The sequence below is a fragment of the Anoplophora glabripennis genome, unplaced genomic scaffold (assembly GCF_000390285.2).
Source record: "Anoplophora glabripennis isolate ALB-LARVAE unplaced genomic scaffold, Agla_2.0 scaffold353, whole genome shotgun sequence".
Lineage (NCBI taxonomy): Eukaryota > Metazoa > Arthropoda > Insecta > Coleoptera > Cerambycidae > Anoplophora > Anoplophora glabripennis.
The window spans coordinates 524485-541888 of record NW_019417362.1 but is presented as its reverse complement, the minus strand read 5'-3'; the positions used below and the strand labels follow the sequence as shown (position 1 = coordinate 541888).

Here is a 17404-nt window from a genome sequence, read left to right as displayed (position 1 = left end):
AACATGATGATTTTTTTTGTCAGCGGTTATTTAGTTAAAAAATAAATAAATAAAACAAAAATAAAATTGAACGCCCTGTATCTCAGAAACTAAGCGTTTTAGGACCCATATATATAGGAACTTTTAGACTCAAAATGAGGTCTTCTACTGATTCCTGAAGTCCTGCTATTTAAATGTGAGACACCCTGTATATAGGAACTTTTAGACTCAAAATGAGGTCTTCTACTGATTCCTGAAGTCCTGCTATTTAAATGTGAGACACCCTGTATATTGTTTAATTAATAAAATAAGTTTCGAAAAAGTGACAAATTATTTTGACATGTGTTTTATGTAAGAACGAAAAAGACTTTGGCGTTCTAGAACATAAAAGTATTTTGCAGGTAACAAAAAAGACTCACTTTGCCAACAGAAAATTTAACGGAAATGTCGACTTTTGATGACAGTTTTCGAAAAACAATATTAAAAGATTGCGCTGTATAAGTTATTTTACTTACCAGTGTGCAAAATGAAAAAACAGAGGAGGAGAACAATTTTTTGCATTGTTCTTGCTATTTAGAATTTTATTCAACTGAGCAAATTTGTTTATTACAGCATTGTAGGTCACAGGTCGACTGTTTCTGACGTAGTTATCAAATACTGATTAAAAACTAAAGTATGCCAAATGTCCGAAAACTAGGGGCGCAAAATTCCAGAAAGTGATTCTACTCGTAAAGATAATGGTAGACACGAGTTCTTATGATATTTTACTTTATCTTAATGTTGAGCACATTTTCCCTATATTCCAATAGTATACTTAAAATAAAACTACTCAATTTAATTTTTTTTCCAATAGTTTGTACCTAAATTTTTTCTCCTTTTCTGGTTTAGAAGTCAAGTGGCAGCTGCCACTGCGTATGTACAGGGTCTTACAATTATCTTTACAACAGACTTTAAATTTTATAATTCCGCCCAATACTTTGAAAAAAATTTACATTTTAAAATTCAAATTATGTTTATTTGCTTACTTACTACTTAGTTGATTAAATGTTCAAACTGATGACCGCCCGCTTCCATACAAGAATAAAGATTTTGTTCGAAACGTTCACACACATTCCGAAGCATTTGCGGAGTGATTCGACTGCATTCGTCGACGATTCTTTGACGCAAATCTTCCAGCGACGCTGGCTGTGTTTTATAGATTTTACTTCTTAGGTATCCCCACAAAAAGAAATCAAGGAGCGATAAATCCGGTGATCGTGGAGGCCGCTCAATGCTGCCTCTTCTCCCAATCCAATTCCGTAGAAAACGTTGGTCCAAATACTGACGGACAATTAACGCATAATGCGGAGGAGCACCGTCCTGTTGAAAAATCAAATGATCTTCATCATACTCTGGAACATTTTCAATAATATCAGTCAAGGCGGGGTCAATAGCGTCTTCCAGTAATTGCAAATACATTTGGCCAGTCAAATTACCAGGTAGAAAAAAGGGACCCACCAGCCGGTCACCCAAAATTCCAGCCCATACATTTAATTTTTCCGGTTGCTGTGTATGCACCTCGTGAAAAACTCTTGGGTTTGAATCGGACCAATAGCGGCAATTGTGACGATTTACCGTCCTGTTCAAGAAAAAACTGCATTCATCAGAAAAACAGATGTTAAAAGGGAACTGTGGATCGTTCCCTGCTCGCTTACTCATTATTTCGCAAAATTGCAAACGGCGGTCATAATCATCCTCATGAAGTTCCTGAACTAAATGTATTTTGTATGGATGGAACTTATTCTTCTTCAAAATGGTTTGTAAGCTAGTTCGACTGATCCCAGACACAGATACCAGCTACCAACCAACGCTTCCAAATAATGCTAGAAAATAATTTGGAAACCACTAATTTTACGTTCATTGTGTGTGTATAGCATTCATTTATGTTTTTTACAATTGTGTTTTTTTACGAAAGTGATAACAAATCGCCAAAAACCAATGTAACGCACTAAATTTATACCACTGGCGTACTTAATTCGAATGACTGACATTTTTACCGTTACTAATAATTGATTGTACATAAGTTTCAACTTCAAAATCAAAATTCTTAATAAGTATTGGGCGGAATTACAAAATGTAAAGTCTGTTGTAAAGAGAATTGTAAGAGCTTTCAAAAGAAATATTACTCAACCCCCAATGCCGTTTAAATATTTTGGGGTGATGCTTACCCTCGTTTGGGGGTGAAAGTGGCGGAGTCAAAAATACCAGCAAAGAATGTCCCCCTTTAATCTAAAATGGACGGGTCTGAGCGTTTTTCTACAATCTTGACGCAGTTCCTGAAAATGGCTCTGTTTCGTTTTGATTTGGCCACCCTGTATATTAATAATTCTTGGTTTTATATTTACTGCTTCCCCGAGCTTCTTATTTTTTACAACATCTGACCCTGAAGCAGATATGTAACCACTTCAACTAACACTCTATATAATACAGCAATAAACCTTTCTTATCATACAAGTGGTATCAAAAATTAAAACAAAATTCACAAAATACTAACATAAAATTCAAAATTGGTAGACAATTTACATTGTTTTCTAATTTTTATTTATAAAAGAACATAGTCTGATATAAGTACAAGATTTGTGAAAGAGTAATTTATCTAGACGATTTTTTTTAAAACGAGTGCAATTAAGACCGTGATAAAGCCAAAGTTAATTTTTGGAGATGAATTGCAGAGGTCGGTCAAACAAACTGGGCAGTTTACTGGATATCCTTCGTGAGTTGGGCACACGAGGAAGGGTTTGTCGCCCCTCATTTCGACTACCACGCACTTCCTCTGCACTTTGGCTTTGTGAGTCATCGCATCTAAAAAAAAATAACAATAATTTACGAAAATATGATCCGGTACCTCATATGGGCGTGTATCTGGTATCAGCAAAGAGCAATTCAATTATTTTTTTATATAACCATAACCAACCTATGTAGTCCAATTTCAGGCAGGCGTTTTGGTAGCCTGGTAAAAGATCTTTAGCTTCGCATTCTCTCTCGTCCCATTTTCCTTTGGAACAGTCTGTTCCTCTGCATCGGAAACACTTCAGTCCACTGGCTAATAAAATAGTTGTTATTAATTGATTGAGATTTGAGAATAATATTCAGTCACACAATTTTTATAGAAACACAATGTTCATGAAAAAAATGTATATGGTGTAATAATTTGTGGTGTACAGGGTGTCCCGTATTTCATTGGACATTAGCTTAAATCAAAATAAAGCGCTTGGGCCCAACATGCCTTAGCAAAATATTATTTGTTTTCGTTCTACAGGGTGTTTCCTCAACTTTCTTTCCAATTATTGTTTTGAACATCTTGAAAGCTCTTCAATTTCGATTAAATTTGGTGTCGTAATACAAAAATGGTGTCAATTTCACCATTGCAGCTAGACGACTCTACCTACAAGAACATTGGTCCATTAACATGGCCATAACTTTTTTGTCCACCCTGTATGTACATTCTCGAATAACAATAATGAAATGACATTCAATTTCACACAAAAAAAATATACTTTTCTGAATACTGTCAAAGTGCCGTGACATTGGCTAAGATTCTTTATTAACCACTTAATTATTTTCGCAGAGCAGCGCAGCGTTATTTCAAGCTTTATCCGGATAGAAAGCAATCAAACCATAAAACTTTCAAGTCATTGTACTATAGATTAGGCTAAACTGGCTCATTTCATCTCAAAAACAGGAATGCGGGAAGACCGAGAATAATTGATGCGGATAATATGGATGAAATTGTAGTCCGTATTGCCAAGAAAACTTGAATAAAATAATCAGACGATGTATTGTCTAGTGAACATTTTCAACATATACAGGGTGTAAGTAGTTTCACTGCCATTACTTTAGCATGTGATAGAGTAATCATAAATGAACAAAGAAGTTGTATATTACAGAGACGTAAGATTATCTGTTTTCAAAATACAGCGAGTATTAATATTGGGGAGTTTCATCACAATGTGACAATAGCGCTTAACCTAATGTTACACAGCTGATGCACACCACGTCCTACGAAATGACAAAAATGTAAACAACTATTGTGAAACATTTAGTAACTTTCACAGCACTTGTTTTCCAGTTTTTAAATAAATAAAATAACATTGATAATTGAATAATTGATACCATTTTCGTATTGCGCATGCTGAGTAATAACACGATACCAAATTTAATCGAAATCCGTTGAACAGTTTTCAAGATATTCCAAAAAATAATTGGATAGAAAGTTTATGAAACACCCTGTAGAACGAAAACGGGTAACATTTTGCTAACGCCAAACGCTTTATTTTGATTCCAGCTATCACCCCTTATAGTCCAATTAACTAAGCCTTTAAATCGAAATTTTGTCAACTTGGCTGAATTTTTGATATGAGTTAGTTTAAGGTATATTATAACAATAAGTGAGAGTAATTTTTTGTTCAACCCCCGGCCAAGGGTGGAAAAAGATAAAACAAAGGGCTTTTTCAAGATAACTCAAAAAGGGTAAGAGCTAGAAAAAAAAGTTTTTCATGAAAGTTGTAAAGCAGACAATTCTACATAAAAATGGCCTCTTAACTTTTTCTTGTACTATTACAATTAACAGAGTTAGGGAGGCTAGAAGTTAAGGGAAGATTTCAGAAATTTAAAAAAAATCATAACAAACAGAAAAATGATTGAATTTTGTAATTTTTTTTTTCAATCTGCTCTAAAATATGTAACTTTTCTTTTCAGAGAAATAGATATATTTTTTAATTTTTAATAAGAAAGTTATAACAAAAAATCAAATTTTTAATCGTTAATTTTAATGATTTAACAAAATTAAATTTCTGAAATCTTCCCTTAACTTCTAGCCTCCCTAACTCTGTTAATTTTAATAGTACAAGAAAAAGCTAAGAGACCATTTTTATGTAGAATTGTCTGCTTTACAACTTTCATGAAAAACTTTTTTTTCTAGCTTTTACCCTTTTTGAGTTATCTTGAAAAAGCCCTTTGTTTTATCTTTTTCCACCCTTGGCCGGGGGTTGAACAAAAAATTACTCTCACTTATTGTTATAATATACCTTAAACTAACTCATATAAAAAATTCAGCCAAGTTGGCAAAATTTCGATTTAAAGGCTTAGTTAATTGGACTATTACATAATGTCCAATTAATTATGATTCTGTAAAATATTTTCTAGAAAATTTACAATTTAAAAAAAAAATCAACAGTAATGTGGTGTCAAAAGCTACACTATACAGAAGTTTTCTTAGAAAATCTATGAAATTTGAAGATTTTATTAGAATTTATTGAAGACAAGTTGTATATATTTTCTATACAGCGTGGTAAAAAAGTTCTGCATAAAATTCATATTTTCGTTAAACAATTTTTTTTTTCGAAAAACGGTGATACCCGTCGGTTTTTATTTGATCCAAGATACCTTGTTATATGTAAAAAAATTTTTTCGATAATCCACTTACGGCAGCGATGACATAATTTTTTTTTAAATGACCGCTTATTTTTTTCGTTCGAAATTGATGACAGTGATAATTATCTAAATAACTGTCATCAATTTCGAACGAAAAAAATATGCGTTGTCATTTAAAAAAAAAATTATGTCATCGCTGCCGTAAGTGGATTATCGAAAAAAATTTTTTCCACATAACAAGGTGCCCTGGATCAAATAAAAATCGACGGGTCTCACCGTTTTTCGAAAAAAAAATTGTTTAACGAAAATATTAATTTTATGCAGAACTTTTTTACCACGCTGTATAAATTACAGTTAATACTCCAACAATTATGTAAATATAATGTAATTTTTTTCCGTCTTGGTTTTTGCTTATTTCGTCGTACAGCTTTTTAAAATATGTATTTAATTTTTTTCATGTTATGAAGAAGGCACTGAATTTGTGACGAGACTTTTATTTTGATAATCTAACATCGTCTAAGTTGGACTAAAAAAAACGAATAATTTATTATTTATAGAATTGGATTCTTAATCAGTCTGAGGTCATTCTCGAATGATAATGTTTTTAAAATAATAATCTAAAATATACAATCTAATAATACTCACCGGTGTGCAAAAGTACTAAGCAGATGAAGAGAACAATTTTTTTCATGGTTTTGTCGCTTAGAATCTCATTTAACAGTGGAAATTTATTAATTGTAGCACATCAGGTCACAGGTCGACTCCTACTGTTTTGAAAAGAAAATATGTTTATCAAATATTGATTTATATTTGTTGTTTGTGTATTTTGATATCTAAAAAATAACAGGGCGTGTTTAAATAAAAATTCCTTTAACACGCTCTATAACTGAACGAAACTCTGATAAATCGTGAATTTAAATTAATCTTTTCGATCTTGGAAACGGAAAGTTCGTTAAAAATTTCAAAACTTTTTGCGAACGTATTGCTTGCCTAGTTCAAGAACTCCAACCACACAGGCCTTTTCCAATTCTGCAGTGAAGATCCCAAGGAATAAAATAAACTCCTAAAAGCTTCCATAGTACTCACAGAAGTCCTAGAAAAGTTCTCAGAAACTTCCAAAGCATCTAGTGAAGTTGGCATGATGAGCGAGAAATCTGAAATTCCTCGTTAAAAATATCGGTTCTCCCTAAACTGGAGGTAGTTCCCTTGTGGATGACGGAATTAGACATGGCGCCCGGCGGGGGTCCCGATTATCCGATTTTTTCTAATCACAGAATTAAAGTTATCAAAGAAATTTGACATTTAATTTTTATAATAAGCGATTACATCTTAAGATTCATTACAATAAAAAAACATCGTACTAGGTACATACAAACATATAATAAAAGTAAACAATAAACAAAAACATTTTATAATTATAGTCTTTCCCATCTCAATTGAAAACCATAGAGCTAGGCAGTATGTACCGCCGCTACGCAGCTAATCGGCATTGAAATATTTGAAAAACTTGTTCCCATATTTATTTAGCCATACCCATATACAGGTCTGGTCGAACTAAACGTGGAGGTGGCAGAAATGTATACACCCAGTTGAAGAATGTGCGCGCGGGCAAACGGCGCACAAACACAGCCACACTGGGCGACCGACCATAAATCTCAGTTGGTGACAAATTGCCAAGCAGTGCAGTCCAGTAATATATTTTAATGAGAACGTAAATGTTTTTTGATATGTCACAACCAACATTTACCATCAATATAATAAAATTGTTCGAGGACATAAATAATTAAAATATGCTGTAGGCCAAATGAACATATAATAAAAATTTTCTACACATTATATACAAATTATTATTATTTTTTACCATTAGCAGAAACGTTTTTTAGGAACGCATATGAAACTAATTAAATTTTATTGCTAGGCGTTTTTGTACATGTTCAACGGACTTCGGAAAGACTATATCACTTTACATATACACGGCTTGCAGGACGCTTGGTTTGTTTTTCAAAGCATCATTATATTTCGTACGAATCATACAAGCGAAGGGGTGGGGTGATATTTACAAAAGTTTGGGCGCCGCAATCGCCAAAGCGACACCCCATAGTGCTATAAAGCTGAAACTGATGCTTTTCGCAGAATTACACAAGTCAGTTAGACACATATGACACTCAGTTTCATCGCCGAACATTTTACAGTTGATGGTAGGTTTTCCGTTTTTGATCTCGGCGAAATCGCATTGCCTGTGCACCTCCGTCGTCTGTAATGTTTGGTCTGCAAACAGATAATATTACAAATACTAAAAAGTCATTTTGTATGTATTTACTACATAAAATTATATCTCTAAAAAGTCTTTATTTATTTTATTTATAAACATAAACACAGTAAACAAGGAACAAGTACAAGAAATGAAATCTTATGGCGGTTTTCCACTAAACGGAAAGTTGAGTTTATGTCCTGTTTGTGTTTTCTAGAACCTGAAAAACAAAAACAAAACTGAAACAAACCCAAAACTCTTGTTTCCATCAAGCGGGCTACATTTTGTTCGAGTTTTGTTTTTGTTTTCGGTCCTTTTCCACTGGTTGTCGCGAAGAAGTCAGAACACATTTTTAGAGGTTTAGAGAAGATTTTTTATTCTTAGTTATGGCTGGTTTATACTGAAGTCCTTGGAAAAAAAGTAAGTGTCTACAGAGTGTCCCACTTCGAACTCCATCGATGGATATCTGGGAAACCGCTCTAAGGATTTTTTTGAAATTCTGATGGTGTGATGCGGACCGTGAGGCCCACCAAGTTAAAATATTTTCAAGGTCATCGTACTTCCGGTTATACCGGAAGTCGATACTAACTTTCTTATTTTAAGTGGAACTCCCTGTATATTATTGCATTTTTGGAAACATCATCCATTTTCAAGTTGAAAACATAGCACACTCCATACTTAGGATTGACCGTTTCCGAGATATTTCGATTTTTAAACAAAAATTGACAGATGCAGACTGTCAGCAAAATTTAGTTTTCTCGGTTTATTTTTTTGTGCAAATTGGACATTTTGTAGAGGAAGACCTACTTTATCGAATTTGACATGAAAATTTTCCAGTCTTTATACAGGGTGGTCAAAATTTTTTTATCGAATATGAAGTTCAGAAAATGTGGAAAACTCGAAATTTTTTAAATGGAAACCTAATTTTTTTGCAATAATATATAAGGGGTTCCCAGATATCCATCGATGGAGTTCGTGGTATATGTACGGTTAAAGTGTTTACTTGGTTAGTTTGTATCCTAGCCAAGTAAACACTTTAACGGTACACATACAGGGTAGCCCACCGAAAACGTACCGCATGGCATTACACGGTAGTAATGAACTTTTCGGCAAAATCCAAAAACAGGTAAAGTTTGCTTCTGAGGGGGACAACTTTTGGCGCAAAAAGCATAGCAAAATATTCAACCCCCTAAGTGGTTGTGCCATCCCCCAAATTTTTTTAAATGGCAATGGGGATCAAGTGGGGGGTCATTAGAAAGGGCTTTTAATTCTCTATACATCGATTCTTACTTTTTGAAAATCGATCCATTATTTTAGAAAATATGCAGCTTTGAAAATACGAACAATATTTTTGACGAGAAATGCGAAAATCGATTTAATTTTACTTCAAAACTTACGGTATTAGNGTAGAAACCTTTTGATGTGACCGCTTTCGAGCGGGACCCGAAAAACAAAACTCCAACTGTCGCAAAACACGCCAGTCTTCAAAAAGTTTGCGAAAAGTTTCAGTTTTGTTTTATTCGACACAAGTTTGTGTTTTGTTTTTGTTTTGTCCGTTTAGCGGAAAACAGCCTTTTTGAAGCGGAACCCGAAAAACAAATCTCCAACTGTCGCAAAACACGCCAGTCTTCAAAAAGTTTGCGAAAAGTTACAGTTCTGTTTTATTCGACATAAGTGTGTGTTTTGTCTTTGTTTTGTCCGTTTAGTGGAAAACCACCTTTACAAGTCTACAAACTAAGATAATAAAATGGTAATCAACCTACAATTGTAAAATAAAGCAATTCTTTTTATCTTGTACAAAAAATGTCTACTTCGCTCTAAAGGTGGTTGGTGTTGCAAATAAAATATAAAGGAGAAATTCGTGGGAAAAACTTTAAAATATTGGTTCTAAAAGTTAACTTTTTATTTTCTAAAAGATTTATAGCTTAAAAACTTTCTACAGAATATACAGGCTGTTACAAATTCGCTTCCCACTACAGGAATCTCAGAAATAGTTTAAATAGCTAGATGGATTTCACAGGGTCTAACAACACTTACAGTGTACGATAATTCAATAAACAAAGAAATCTAAATAAAAATTTAGATAAATTTGGAACGAATACACTGAAGATGAATTTTTCAAGACAAAACGACTGAATCTGGTTTGGGTTGAGGCAGTACAGTATTGGGGATCATGAAGGCTTGTAAAAAATGTAATAAAATTTCTAGGGTCGTATTTGAAAAAATGAAGTTGATGATGATCCTGGAGAGACGAAACGTTACATATAAAAATTGATTATGCCATTCGATAGAGGTCAAAAAGTGGCCATGAGAAAGTGTTCTTATTTTTTCAATATCACTTCAAACAAGGCTGAAATGAAACAAAAACGGATTTCCAAAATTTCGGTTTTTTTCAAATATTTCGAAAACTAATCATGTTAGCCTTGATTTTTTTAGAGGCATAATGTTGGTCCCCTGATTACGCAACTTTGTCCCCCTTTTAAGCTAGTTTGTATCTCTTACCGTATTCGAGATCCCTGTAGTGAGAAGCGAATTTGTAACAGCCTGTATACATTGTCCCACAGTGACGAGACATTGGACATATTTCAGAGACTACGATTTTAATTTTGAAAATTTGGGCAATAGTGTTTTCGGACATGCCTTTCTCAACTAAAAGAAGAAAGAGAGTAATAAAACCCCTAGATAAGAACCGGCCATGGGCGTGCTAATATTTCGTTTCAGGTAATTATCGGGTAACACTAATGCTAACAGGTAATGGGTGTACATTAGTATACTTTACTGGATACATCATAGGGCAGGAGCCAGTGTATTGTGACAGATCAATCCAGTCTTAGAGCTGAATATACGAAGACGTGCTAGTGCAGTAGAGTAAAATTCGACTTGTGTTTAGTGACTATTGTGCCAGTGGATATAATATTGTTTGGGTAAAATGTCGAGCTTATCAGATTACGTACCTGCTAAACGCGTGAAAAGATGTGCGCTGTCTCAGAATGAGAAGATTATTATATTAAATGTATTTAATGCATTGAAACACCAAAATCCTACCAACAGTGTTGACGACATCGTGGAAAAGTGTTCCAAAATGACAGGGATTGGAAAATCGACTATCTACAGACTTTTAAAGGAAACAAAAAATGAACAAGATACTGTAAATCCCCCAAAATCATCTACAGGGAGGTCAAAAGTCGTTATAGATGATTTCTTCAAAAATGTCATTCGCAGAAAAGTACACTCATTTTATTTTAAAAAAGAAATACCAACGCTAAACAAAATTTTAAGTGAACTTTCAGAGGACAACGATTTGCCAAAAATCAGTAGAAGCAAATTATGGGCCGTCTTACGAGAGTTGAATTTTTGCTGGGAAAAGCAGAACAGGAAGTCAGTTCTTATCGATAAAGATGAAATTATTTGTTGGCGAAGATCCTACTTAAGATCAATTAGAAAATTCCGTGACGAAGGGAGGAATATTTATTATCTAGACGAAACTTGGGTCAACGAGGGATATACTGTAACAAAAGTATGGCAAGATAAAAATGTAAAAAGTTTTCGACAAGCATTTTTGGATGGACTTTCAACAGGGTTCAAGGCACCTTCAGGTAAAGGGCGAAGATTAATAGTGACACATATAGGTAGTGCCAGTGGTTTTGTAGATGGCGGTTTACTTTTATTTGAATCTAAAAATACAGGTGACTATCACGAAGACATGAACGCAGATGTTTTCGAAGAGTATTTTACACAGATGTTGGATCTTATTCCTCCGGGGTCTGTAATTGTCATGGATAATGCCAGTTACCATTCACGGCAGACCGAGCGGACGCCTACGACTGCTTGGAGGAAAGCCGATATAATTCAATGGTTATCCGGAAAAAACATTTCTTTTGAAACAAATATGGTGAAAAAGGAACTTTTGACACTTGTCAATCTTAATAAAGATCAGAAAAAATATGTTATCGATGAAATGGCAACAAATCGCCAAATAACGGTACTACGGTTACCACCTTATCACTGTGAACTTAACCCAATCGAATTAGTCTGGGCGCAGGTAAAAGGAGATGTAGCGCGAAATAATACGACGTTTAAATTAAGTGACGTGAAAATTTTGTTAAAAAATTCCTTGGAACGAGTAACTGCAGATAACTGGCAAAGATGTATACATCATGTACAAAAAGAAGAGGAGAAAATGTGGGAACTCGATAATTTAATTGACGTTACTGTGGAACCTATCGTTATCAATCTAGGAGACGAAGATAATTCATCAGAATATTCAGAGGATGAATTTTAATATACCTACTTTTTTATTTTCTTTATTGTACATTTATACAACACTACATTTACTCACCATAATTTGAATTTTCAAAATACATATATTTTTGTGTGGAATAAAAGTCTATTCATTAAATTTAAATAAATATTTTGATAATAATATTGAATAATTTTATTTGAATTACTAAAAACCCTCTTAACCCGGTTATGATGCTTAAAGTAGCCTCATGTTTTGAAATGCTGTTTTTATATTGTTTACTTATAAGAGAAATGGACCGAGAAATTGAAGCGGCATAGACAAAGACGGATTGTCGGAGATTAAATTTTAGCTACCTGCTACAATTTAGTACAGTCCGATCGCACAAAGTTTTGTTAAAAGTAGACCTCATCTATACCGATAATACATAGGTAATATAAAAATATTGAATATAAGCACCAGTACTACATTTATCTACGATTTGCATACATAATGAGCTTTTATTACTCTCTTTCATTCCTAAACGAACTATAGATGTCAAATTCAAAGAACTACTTACACATCTAACTACTACGATATTACCACACTATTAAAAGTGTTGTGATTAAATGTGTTGTATACCTTTAAAGACGTATTTTATGCAGACAGGTTGGATATTTGGTTCTGCGTAGCCAGGGAATTTCGCACATGTCATTTTAACCCAGTATATCCTGTCTGTGCGTGTACATGCAACGTACGGGCAAGTGAAGCATTCTAACGCAGAGGCTATAATGAAAAGTGAAAAATATTTTAACCATATTAAAGAACTACGCTTTATAAATTATGTCACTTACCAGTGTGCAAAATTGCAAAACAGAGGAGAACAATTTTTTGCATTGTCTTGCCTTTTAGAATCTTATTCAACTGAGCAAATTTGTTTATTACAGCATTGCGGGTCACAGGCCGATCATTTCTGACGTAGTTCAATCAAACTAAACTATTACTCCAGTCGAATTAGAGTTTGACCGTGAAAAAATATTAATAGACATTTTATTGCACTTTATGACGGGGGATGATAATATCAAAAAAGTAACTCGAAAGAAGTGACGCTAAGTTAGCAAATTGCAAAAATGTTGCAAATTTACGCGTTTTTTCACTTTTAAGCTGCCCATAAAAATCTAGACGACCTATCGGAAAATTAGTAATTTTATGTTGTAGGCAATTTAAGGTAGCTAAGGTCATATTTCACCAATTTCAGTGATTCTCAACTTATCCAAAAAAATTGGGAATAGATGCGGCATGACAAATGGAGTCCATATCGTAAAATAAAAATTATAAAATCCTTAGATTATAGAAAACAATTATTGAAGTTGCACACATAAAAAGGTATCTTTAATAAATAAACTACAAATTTCTTTAAAAGCAATTGTTTCTTATGAAGAAATATTTATTTAATTTGATCATATATCTTTATTTCAGTATTACTCATGTATTTGGAACAATTCTATTTTATGTTTAGAAAATGTATTAGAATCAAAGATACATCCTAAATTTAAACATATAATATAATGTATTAAAACAGTAAATTATAATGTAAAACAAATCAATTTCTTTAAAACAATCATGTTTTAAGGTTGCATCTACATTTTGGTTATTTTAATTTAAATGAACTTATTTAAAACAAATAAATCATAANAAGCGGAAGATAACGAAATAACTCGGGAAAATCCCCAAATAGTGGGACCGGTTTTTGTCGAAAGTATCGAAACAAACTCAGAGTTTAAAAACAAAGAATTACACGTAAAAAGTCAACGTATTATATTAAATATATATGAATGTTTGAATATTGGAAATCTGGACGCTCTGTACATCGAACAGTAGCAAAGCATAAAACTTTAATAATTTTAATGTCGAAATATTTTTTTCAGATAAAATCCTGAACATGTTTGTTCATTAAAAAAAAAACATTCCCTTGTTAGTATATTCCACATTTATTTACAAATATTTATAAAACTTCACTGTAGAAATTTATTTTTTAATTCGAAATTTAAAATTATCAAATAAATTCAATATTTAATTTCAGTAATAAACAATTATTTTTATTTGTGTGTAGTATTTTCAACTATTACATAGCTGGACAACTGTAGTCTGTAGCTCATTCGTAATACGCGCGAAGAGCCACGTGGCCACAGCGATTCCGAATACTGAAATCCGATTTTACAGTCGTCGTTACCATAGTGTTTACAATAGTTTTTTTTTAGTAGTTAGTGTCAAAAATGACTTGCGTGGATAGCAACTCGGGAGTTGATGGTTATCGTTTTAATTTATGGTGAAGCATTATTTGTGTTATGGTGAAACAAGACAGCATTTTTGTGTTAGTTCGTAGAAACTGAGTAAGACGGACCCAAATGTGTTTACACGTCGCGTCGGTGGACAAAATTTTGAACAGTTGTAACATAAGGTATGCGAAATTATTTTATTATTTAAAAGCACAAATTAATTTTATTAATAATAACAATAGCTGTAAAATCATTGGATTTTCTGATATAAAATAGGTGCTACAAAATTCTATTTATTCTTTACCTTGCGAAATTCTTTCAAGTTTTTGTGCGTTTTTATCACTGCCGCCCGTCGTGACGGTCGCATTGTGCCAGGTCAGATTTTACAGTGGACCAGTTTCCAGTGAAGTGCGGAAGTGTATTTTTAAATNAGGTGCTACAAAATTCTATTTATTCTTTACCTTGCGAAATTCTTTCAAGTTTTTGTGCGTTTTTATCACTGCCGCCCGTCGTGACGGTCGCATTGTGCCAGGTCAGATTTTACAGTGGACCAGTTTCCAGTGAAGTGCGGAAGTGTATTTTTAAATAATTTTCGAACTGCCTTTTTTTGATTTTTTTTTACAAAATTGTATCTGTAAGAGTCCCCTGTACATCCAGAATTTTTTTTTTGGATAAGTTCTGAATCATCCTGTATACTGATAACAAAGTATATAATAATTGTTAAAATTCTAAGCTGCAAAGGAATTAAATCTCTATACTGGAAAATTGATTTGATCACAAATTGTTTGTTTGAGCTTGAAAAAAAAAATGGCTTGATATTATAAATCATTAAAAAATATTAAACGTAAAACGGTATTTTTGCTCCAAGATGAGAGAAAGTTTTTGCAACCCTTAAAAACTATAAAATTTTAGTACCTACCTGGTATAAACGAAGACGAATGGAATTTAAAGAGAAAAGAAACTTATATTTTATATAATCATAAGCATTTCAATCTGCTAAATTATATTTAAACGTATTATCTAATCTATAAAAATCGTAATCGTTTTATAGCAATATATTAATTTTTAATATAAATAACTTTGAAATTATCTAGCTTCGTTAAAGTAGTTTTCGAAAAAGTATCATTACTTGTATAGTTGTTACGATGTCAATTGGAACCTGTAAATCTTAAAGCACAGCACTTCTCCTGAAATTTCTGCTTATGCTTTGACCATGATGTGTCTCGTAATTTATACTCGAATAACAATCCGGCGAGTCCGGTATTGGTAAACTAGTCCGCCTGATGTAGAATTGACGGCGGCGCGCTCGTCATCAAAGCAACCTTTATTGGTCCACTAGGTCGTAAATATTTTTTTTTGTATGGTACACGAGTTTACTTAGCTTTGCCGCTTTGCCAGTGCCGTGCAGAGCATTGCTTGGCGGGGTATGTTGTTGGTATAATACGTATTATTATTTATTAGTTGATATTCTTATTTGTTCATATCGTAACCAGTAAAGGGTAATAGTTATTAAAATAAATGTTATATGTAATTATCTAGTAATTTAACGTGGCTCTCTGGAGACTCTTTGAAGCGGAGGATAACGAAATAACTCGGGAAAATTCCGAAATAGTGGGACCGGTTTTTGTCGAAAGTATCGAAACAAACTCAGAGTTTAAAAACAAAGATTTACACGTAAAAAGTCAACGTATTAAATATATATGAATGTTTGAAAATTGAAAATCTGGACGCTCTGTACATCGAACAGTAGCAAAGCATAAAACTTTAATAATTTTAATGTCGAAATATTTTTTTCAGATAAAAATGTTTGTTCATTAAAAAAACATTCCCTTGTTAGTATATTCCACATTTATTTACAAATATTTATAAAACTTCACTGTAGAAATTTATTTTTTAATTCGAAATTTAAAATTATCAAAGAAATTCAATATTTAATTTCAGTAATAAACAATTATACCTCAATTTACGTTACAAAAAATATCGTACTACGGACATTCAAACATATAATAAAAGTAAACACAGTTAACGAAGACATATACACGGCTTACGGGCCTTGAACACTTGGTTTGTTTTTCAAAACATCATCCATTTCCCACGAATCACAAGCGAAGGGGTGGGGTTATTTTACAAAAGTTTGGGCGCCGCAATCGCCAAAACGACACCGCAAAGTGCCACAAAGCCGAAACTGATGCTTTTCGCAGAATTACACAAGTCAGTTTGACACACAGGACATATGGGTTGGTCACCGGCATTTTGACAATTGTAGCTTAGTTTCCCGTCTTTTAAATCGGCTACAGTGCATCTTCTTTCTACCACCATCTTCTGTGTCGTCTTGTCTGCAAACAGAAAACGTTACTAATACTAATAGGTCATTTTATATGCACTCAATACATAAAATTATAAAGGGTGTCCCAATAATCCATATAGGTGGAGCTACCACAGATTCTTGTGATCAAAATAAGAAAACTAATCTACCTCTTTCCTAAGTCGCCTTGAGGGTATCAGAGTTGACAAAAGAAATTTTTTTCAAATAACTTTGAAACTTTTTTATAGATTTTTATTCCAGTCGAATTAGATCATAAAACCTGTAAACTAGATTGATAATATCAAAAAAGTAACTCGAAAGAAGTGCAAATTGCAAAATCACTTATGTTTTAATTTTTTTCACTGCCCATAAAAATCTAGACGACCTATCGGGAAATTAATCATTTAGGCCAGAAAGTTGGACGCGACTTTTTGTTTCGACAAGCTGAATTTATCACTATAGATGCTAAATATTATGTACAATAACATATTATAGTAGGATCGTATACGATGCAAAGTAGAGCAAAAAATTGTCTACCTTTTATCAAAGGAAAATCGTGTCATCATTTTTAGGAGGCGTAAGATAAATCATTTCAAATTTAAAATGTAATTGAATGTAAAATCTGAAATACCGCTGCATACTGGTAGTAGCTGTAGTCGCCCAGGTGCATCGAATGTACGAACTGGTCGGTTATACGGCAAATACTAACCTGGCGAGCTTTGCCATCAATTAGAGAGCGCTTCCAAAAAACAAGTAAACAACAGTGGCGCGTACAAAGGTAAAATGTAGTACATATGTGGAATTTAGGAAACAAATTGGATTTATAATAAATTACATTTAAAATAAATAGTTTATGAGAATAAAGGAATTTTTGTAGCAACAAGGGTGCCAGACCTGAACTGATCCCCTCGTCCCTTCATAATGTATAAAGAAATTATTCAATTTGTAAAACCCTTAAA

At 33.1% G+C, this 17404-nt stretch overlaps 4 protein-coding genes across 4 annotated transcripts in view; all 4 read right to left on the bottom strand.

Moving 5' to 3' along the window:
• Nucleotides 1-2531: 2531 nt before the first annotated feature.
• On the bottom strand, nucleotides 2532-6148 carry LOC108911265. Its single transcript, XM_018716157.1, has 3 exons — nucleotides 6037-6148; nucleotides 2933-3061; nucleotides 2532-2820 (listed from the first exon to the last, which is right to left on the bottom strand). The coding sequence occupies exons 1-3, from the start codon at nucleotides 6080-6082 to the stop codon at nucleotides 2615-2617; spliced, it is 381 nt and encodes a 126-aa protein (XP_018571673.1). The 5' UTR covers nucleotides 6083-6148; the 3' UTR covers nucleotides 2532-2614.
• A 1048-nt stretch (nucleotides 6149-7196) lies between these two features.
• LOC108911266 lies at nucleotides 7197-12818 on the bottom strand. Its single transcript, XM_018716158.1, has 3 exons — nucleotides 12716-12818; nucleotides 12504-12647; nucleotides 7197-7659 (listed from the first exon to the last, which is right to left on the bottom strand). The coding sequence occupies exons 1-3, from the start codon at nucleotides 12756-12758 to the stop codon at nucleotides 7448-7450; spliced, it is 399 nt and encodes a 132-aa protein (XP_018571674.1). The 5' UTR covers nucleotides 12759-12818; the 3' UTR covers nucleotides 7197-7447.
• A 3201-nt stretch (nucleotides 12819-16019) lies between these two features.
• The window catches only part of LOC108911260, a 29034-nt gene continuing 27649 nt past the window's right edge, over nucleotides 16020-17404 (bottom strand). The window contains exon 4 of the transcript XR_002763195.1: nucleotides 16020-16097. The gene's annotated coding sequence lies outside the window, so the exon portion shown is untranslated. The remainder of the gene's footprint in view (nucleotides 16098-17404) is intronic.
• Nucleotides 16114-17404, bottom strand: part of LOC111692295 — a 3956-nt gene continuing 2665 nt past the window's right edge. Inside the window, exon 3 of the mRNA XM_023456213.1 lies at nucleotides 16114-16476. Within this exon, the coding sequence (XP_023311981.1) occupies nucleotides 16265-16476 (212 nt within the window). The 3' untranslated portion in view covers nucleotides 16114-16264. The remainder of the gene's footprint in view (nucleotides 16477-17404) is intronic.

Coding starts and splice junctions, on each gene's coding strand:
- LOC108911265 (XM_018716157.1), bottom strand. CDS start 6,082: ATGAAAAAAATTGTTCTCTTCATCTGCTTAGTACTTTTGCACACCG. Junction 3,062..6,036: donor CTTAGTACTTTTGCACACCG/GTGAGTATTATT, acceptor CTATTTTATTAG/CCAGTGGACTGAAGTGTTTC. Junction 2,821..2,932: donor CCTGAAATTGGACTACATAG/GTTGGTTATGGT, acceptor ATTTTTTTTTAG/ATGCGATGACTCACAAAGCC.
- LOC108911266 (XM_018716158.1), bottom strand. CDS start 12,758: ATGCAAAAAATTGTTCTCCTCTGTTTTGCAATTTTGCACACTG. Junction 12,648..12,715: donor TTTTGCAATTTTGCACACTG/GTAAGTGACATA, acceptor TTTTCATTATAG/CCTCTGCGTTAGAATGCTTC. Junction 7,660..12,503: donor CATAAAATACGTCTTTAAAG/GTATACAACACA, acceptor ATCTGTTTGCAG/ACCAAACATTACAGACGACG.